The sequence below is a fragment of the Zootoca vivipara genome, chromosome 4, assembly GCF_965207765.1.
Source record: "Zootoca vivipara chromosome 4, rZooViv2.hap1.1, whole genome shotgun sequence".
Lineage (NCBI taxonomy): Eukaryota > Metazoa > Chordata > Lepidosauria > Squamata > Lacertidae > Zootoca > Zootoca vivipara.
In genome coordinates this window covers 84,254,019-84,261,110 of record NC_142587.1, presented here as the reverse complement: position 1 = coordinate 84,261,110, position 7,092 = coordinate 84,254,019, and the positions used below count along the sequence as shown (strand labels likewise).

At 42.9% G+C, this 7,092-nt stretch overlaps 1 protein-coding gene across 1 annotated transcript; it reads right to left on the bottom strand.

Moving 5' to 3' along the window:
- Positions 1-3,638: 3,638 nt before the first annotated feature.
- Positions 3,639-6,716, bottom strand: LOC118085517 (disintegrin and metalloproteinase domain-containing protein 20-like). The gene has a single exon (XM_035116256.2). The coding sequence runs from the start codon at positions 6,714-6,716 to the stop codon at positions 4,548-4,550; it is 2,169 nt and encodes a 722-aa protein (XP_034972147.2). The 3' UTR covers positions 3,639-4,547.
- Between the last annotated feature and the right edge of the window lie 376 nt (positions 6,717-7,092).

Genomic DNA, 7,092 nt, shown 5'->3' with positions numbered 1-7,092 from the left:
GGATTGCAGACTTAAGTTCCAGTTAAACATAGGAATCCAGTGTGTAAATCAGTGGTGGGGAACTTCTGGACCTCCAGAGTTGCTGATCTTTGATCATTGGTTGTGCTGGCTGATGGGAACTGGAGTCTGACAACATCCAATGGACCACAAATCCCCCATCCCTGGCAAAAGAGAAAACCATTGAGCCTAGGGATCCTACAAAAAAATTATTATTATTTGTAAACTTAATGTGATTGGATGGCCAATCTTGCATGCTTTAGTTGAGATTCCTGCATTGCAGGGGGTTGGTCTAGATGACCCATGGGGTCCCATAAAGCTCTATGATTTTATGATTCCTCTTTTAAGCGCATTGGCAGCCTGCCTGGATAAAGAGTGGTGGACCAATGTCGCCTGCTTCATTGTAAAAAGCTTTGAGCTGTAAGGATTAAAAATGAGCACTATAAGTGCAAAGTAATTCCCATTGTTACAGCACACTTGCTGAGCTCTTAGACATTTCACCAATCATTTTGGAATATCTCCAGACTCACTCAGATTTCCTTTCCGCAATTAAGGGTGAGGAACTTTTGACCTCCCTTCATCATAATTCCCACCCAACTGACCTGATAACCATCACTGGTATTTTGCAGTTGACCTGTCTTTTCTCTTCACTTTATATTTTTTTTATGTTTTGTCCTCCTGCACAGAGACCTTTCTCACTTAAAACAGTGCTTACCCAGCTGAGAATTTCACCACTGATAACATAGCCAGTGTGGTGTAGTGGTTAAGAGCGGCAGACTCGTAATCTGGGGAACCAGGTTCGCGTCTCCGCTCCTCCACATGCAGCTGCTGGGTGACCTTGGGCTAGGCACACCTCTCTGAAGTCTCTCAGCCCCACTCACCTCACAGAGTGTTTGTTGTGGAGGAGGAAGGGAAAGGAGAATGTTAGCCGCTTTGAGACTCCTACGGGTAGTGATAAAGCAGGATATCAAATCCAAACATTCTCTCTCTCTCATATATTGCCCTTTTATTTTATATAGCTCTGTATGAAAAACCTGTTGCCCAACCAGATTATATCGCTGCTCCCTTCCCTGTAGTCTCTTATTGACACTTACTCAAGGAAGTTAATCAGATTTCCCCAGGAAGACCTCCGTTTTCATAAATGCATTGTATCACTGAATGTTCCTCTCCATGTTAAAAGAACCAAGGAAATAGATCAGAAACAGCAAGTGGAAACAGGCATAGCAAACACTGAATGGAAAGTCTTCCATTTGAACCAATGGTTTCCATCCTCAGGCAGGTGTACTGGGTTCCCTTGTTTGAGGGTGGGGTAGAAGTCCTATCCTAATATGCATACCCAGATCCTAGGAGGTTGTATCCCTTTAAAGCAGTGGTTTTCAAGCAGTGTGCTGTGACACCCTGGGGTGACTTGAAGGATGGCCAGGGGTGCTGCGGGCAACAGTTGCCTCTGTCCCTCTTTCCTTCCCTCCCTTCCTCTGATGCCTTCTCACATCTCTGCTTCCCAAAGGCTTGCATGGCAGCATCAGTCTAGGATGCCCTGAAGTCCTGAGGTGCTGGAGGTCACTGAATACTTAGTAGAGTGAAGTTGGGACAGTGCCCAGTAAGTCCCAAAAGCCTGGGGCCAGCTCTGTGATATTGACTTGTACACTCCTGCTCATTTGTCCTCTCGCCGTCACTGCTGAGGATATACTTCTGTTATTTCTATTGATTTTCTGCTTTGATGCTCCTGCCAACAGTACCATGAAGCCGTTTTTCCCAACTATTCCTCCAGCAAGGACTCACAACGTTAAATATTTCTTAGAGAACAATTACCAGACCTTTAGAAGGCATCTCAAGGCAGCCCTGTTTAGGGAAGCTTTTAATGTTTGATGGATTTCTGTATTTTAGAATTTCTGTTTTTTTTTGGAAGCCGCCCAGAGTGGCTGGGGGAACCCGGCCAGATGGGCGGGGTATAAATAATAAATTATTATTATTATTATTAGACTCACAGAAATATTTTCCTCATCCTTAATATTCCCAATCAAATCCTTTTTATGCCAAAACATTTAGAGAAGCCAGTGGTGTCTGTCTGCACATATGTTACAAACCGACTTGGCAGAAGGTAGTCCAATCTTCGTTCTCTGAACCATTTGTTCGATTCAACATGCAAAATAACTTTTTTTTCCCCTCTCCTACACAGGGCTTCAGTTCTACATATTATAATTGCATTTTTTTTTCATTTTAAAAAAACCTGGTTTTTAATTATAACACCATGCATAAAATGTGTAATCATGAAAGCTGCAAGCATGCTGTGCTTGAATTTATTTGGGGGATCTTAATGGCATTTTAAAAAGAGCAACAACCACCTGATCTTAACAAAAATGTCCTGTGAGAGAAGGAGGAATTGCAGAGCAATCAATCTCGAAGCTTAGAAAATGAGAACCATGCTAGATAGGAGCAATAGTCTATGTAGGCCGCCATGACCTCCTCTGGGAAGTTCAGAAGCAGGACACTGCTGGAGATAAAATGCATTTCAATATCAGGTGCAGGGTATCACATGTGGGGTAGAGCACTGTTGCACTCAAGTGTTGCTTGCAGGCTTCCTGTCGGCATGCGACTGGCCAATGTGAGGCTACAGTAACACATTAGCTTCGAATTTCCCTACATTTCTCATAGGAAGAGCCTGGCTGGATGAGATCAAAGGCCCAGCACAGTCCAGCACCCTCTTCTCACAGTGAACCTAACTGCCATTGTATTCCCCCTACTTGTGATTCCAAGCAGCTGATAATTCTCTTGATCTGATGATTTTGCAAGCCAATTTATCAAGTTCAGGGCTCAAAACAACTGGGTGAGCAGAATGAAGTTACGATTCCCTAGGTATATGAAGTGGACCTCTCGCAGCATATATCTGCTCCTCAAACAATTCTATACAGAAGCAAGTCCCGTCAAATTTAGTGTAGCTTTCTCCCAGGGTACATGGGCACAGAATGGCTGCCTTGAACTTCAGCACTTCAAAAACTCAGATATACTCCAGTGGCACACCCACACGCTTCACACATGCAGCCATTTGGGGATGGTCTTCCCATCATCTGGTAATTAGAGAGATTTGTCTTCTTACAATGGGTGTTCCATTTAGCTATCAACCTAGTAGTCTTCACTAGGCTGTCCTTCCATTAATTTCCCTAATATTTGTACAAGGAACGTAATGCTTGTTCATAGTGCAGAATGAGTAGACAACCTAAACTGTGCAGTAGAGAGTCTTTATATAAATTATATGACGTTGTTGTGGCTGGGTAAGGGGGAATTTATATGCTTTTATGCCTCAGTTTTGCAGCCTCCGGAATTTAAGGCCCTGAAAGCTCTTTTTATAAACCTCTATATTTTATATTAGATGGTCAAGCCACTTTCTCAACGTCATTTTGCATTCCTCTTGTTCCAGTACAGAAACATGCCCTTCCATATTCCATATATTTAGACATAAAATGAGAGGGCTGTATATACTAATCACTCAACTTGAGTAATGCTGTAAATGTAATCAAGCCAAGTCCAATAAATGTTGCTCTGCATCTACCATGTTCACTGATATTCATTGTAAATAATCCTTTTATTGTCTATGTTCTACTGTGATATAGACTCCTGCTTACTTTCCTAGTAATGGGTTTATAAACTCTTTAATGTGTGAAGTGCAAACAATATTTTGCATTTATATGCACTGGTCTTTTAAATACACAAGTCTTGAGCAAATTTTACGTGCAATAGGAGTTATTGCAGAAGCATTTGTAAACCCAGTATAAACTCAGAGGGCAAGGAAGAGCCACCTTTTGACTTAGGTGAAAGCTGGTTTCCCATAATATTCTCCCTCACAGTTGTGTTGTGTCTGAATACTTCAATTAGAGATAGGCAAGTTATTCTGAGCTCATTTCAGATTAACTTGAAAATGTTCTGAGACCTTCCCTCAAAATCGGAAGATCTTATGGAAAGATAGAACTAATCAGCACACAGAGCTGGATGTTCAGCTAGTGGAATATGTTCTCCCCGAAGCTACAAAGATCTAAAAAGCAAAGCTCTAATTAGTAGCTACTTATTAGAGGCAGCCATACTGACCATTACATATTTCTGGGGGGAAATACGTGCCAACACAGTTATCGGTATAATTTTTGCAATGACTTTCTAGACAGATGTGAATTCACTTCACAAACATACCAATATTGCATTTCAATGGCATTAGAGGATTGGGTTGTGATTCTATCCCTGTACACCCAAGGTTACTTTGGGAGAAAATCTGAGATATTCAGAATACCAGCACTGCTTCTATGCATTTCTGTAGCATGATATCCTCCTGTATGATAACATTCCATTCCACTGGACATATTTCTCCCATTTGAACAACAAAGTGACTCTCAACATACTGTGAAAGTATAACCAAAGATTTTCATATGTGAATATTTCCCTTTGGGATGAACTGAACCAATACTTACAGAGTCAAATATATGTGTTATATAGTTCTCATTATACCCATCATACCCTTTTGAAACTTTCTGCATTGTTCGCTTATGTGATTTGAATGGTTTTCATTCCTCTGTTGATTCTGATGGAGAGATTCTTAAACTCGTTCTTCTAACCCTCCTGCTTAGCACAAACCTGTAATATACACCAATGACAACAGTAGCAGTCATTGTTGAAAGGACCAACGCCCTTCCTACAAGACCTACAATGACACCTTCCCAGTTTTTTGAAGTTGGCCCACTGTCAATGCTGCCCCCAAATCCTTTCTCTCGACAGTCAGGAGGGGCCCAGCCATAAGCACAATGGCAGTGTTTGTAGTTGTTGCATATTCCCCTATTATGGCACTTGGTGGCATTACAATCATACTGCAAGAGGGAAACGTTCTTGCATTCATTACTAATACACATCATGTCAGAGCCACAAGGTGTACCGTCTTCCACTGCTCCAATATCAGCTACCTCCATTCCACTGTGGTAGTCTGTAGCCCAGCATTTACTTTTGCCAATGGTGGTTTGAATGATGGTTTGGTGTTCCTCCAAATCAGGTAAACTGCGGACATTACTACACTGCATTCGGCCACATAGAATATTTTCAGCATTGCATTTCTTAAAAATACCATGTTCAAGGCCACAGTTGCCAAAGCGATCACCTCGAGCATTCAGTCCTCTGAAACAATCCTCTGAAGCTCGTACGGTTTTCTTGCCAAATATCTTTTTGCACTGCCCATTGGGAGTAGTACAACGACCATGATAGCAATAGACTCCATCACCGCAAGGGGCACCATCTTGTACATAAACATCTTCCGGACACTCACTTGAAGTCCCAGTGCAAAACTCAGGCAGGTCACAGTAGCTAATACTCTGTCTGCAAATGGCTCCAGGGGGGCGGTACGTGCACCAGGAACAGCACGGTCCAGAAGAACAATTGGCACATGGGCGCAATGTGCAATCTGGCCTACAACATCGATCAAATTCACACTGCGCAGCTGTACCACAGTCGCATTGCTCTCCTTCTTCTACTACTTTGTTCCCACAGTATTTGAGTTTATACATTTGATCAGGGTCTGCTGGAATCAACAAGCAAGGTGAGTCCTTTCGATTGAAATACCTATGGTAACTGCAGTTGCTGAACTTATCAGTCTGTGAGTGCCAAGCAGCCATAATGCAGGCCCGTCGATCACATGAACAGCCCAAACTATCATGGTTCATACCAAGATTATGTCCAAATTCATGGGCAAAAAGCACAGAAAAATCAAACAAATTGAAATCTCTTGATACTTCAAGAGCAGTGGCCCAGTACTTACTACAAATTTGTCCTACATACGCTAGTCCAATAGTACTTCCATACGACCTGTATAGAATTAAGTGAGCAGCATCATTCTTTAGATGGTTAAGTAGATTGTTGTGGCTCCATATACTAAAAGCTCTAAGTGTGCTTCCTATAGTTTCACCAATATCTATGAGGTTCTTTTCTGACCATATCTCCAGTCCTGCTATAGACACTTCAACTAAAAATGGCTCAAAAAATGAATTTACCAAATGGATGGTCTCAATAAGTTTCCTAGCTATATCAGTTTCATTTTTATTAAACTTAACATATCGCTCATGCTCCACCACAAATGCCACTTCTGCATGTCTCTTGTGTGGCCACCAGAGTTCTGCTGGAGCACTTTTGACAGCCACATGCTCTGTGTCCTGGATCATGGCCTCTTGACGCCTTTGCTCTTCCTCCGTCAACCCACACCTCATGTGCACGGCACCCTCCACTGTTTCCAGCCGATACACCACATGTTGAAAAGTAGCAGATGGCTGGACAGGTTCAATTTGATATGTCTCATTGTTAAGTTGTAACAGGCCCCTGAGTCCCTCTGAGCAGGTGCTGAGAGTGACTGAAGAGAGAGGCTTGTCCTCTATGAAGCCACTGTAGAAACAATCATCCCTAATGTAATGATAGTCAACCTGTAGGTCCCCTTCCTTATTGTACGTGAAGATGGGGAAGTCCTTAGGGATCGTGCCCCTCTTCCGCCTGAGGTGCACCACCTGGGCCTTCCCCTCAATCTGTAGCAGGTAGCTGACATCCTGGGTTTCCTGTAGTCCATACCTGAAGCTCAGTTTCCTTGGGATGATCACCTCATAAGAGGCATACCTAAATCCCTGAGGTGGTGCCTGGCCACCAGTCTCACTCAGGATATTCCTCATGAACAAAATGAGCAGCCATGCCAGGCTCCCACTCATTTTCCCAGAAAGAGGAAAGAATCTCTTGAAGCACCGCCTCTGGCATCTCATCCCTCAAAGGGAAGCCCCAAAGAGTTGTGAACAAGTTAGTAGATAGATGGGAAGAAGGCTATATGTGAATTAGAAGAGGAGGAAGGTATGTTGCCAGCAACTGCCAGTGTGCTCCGTCTGTGGAATGGGGGCGGAGCTTGCAGGATCAAAAATGGAACAGAATGGTAGAGGAAGAGCAGGGAAGAGAAGGTCCCTAAGGAGTTTCTGCCTGAGATTGTTGCAGGAAGAAGAGCAAAAAAGAGTCTTGTGGATTAATAATTGTTGACTTGAGGCCACTTCCTATAAACTATGGGGTATGATCCTTAGCTCTCAAGTATGGAATATG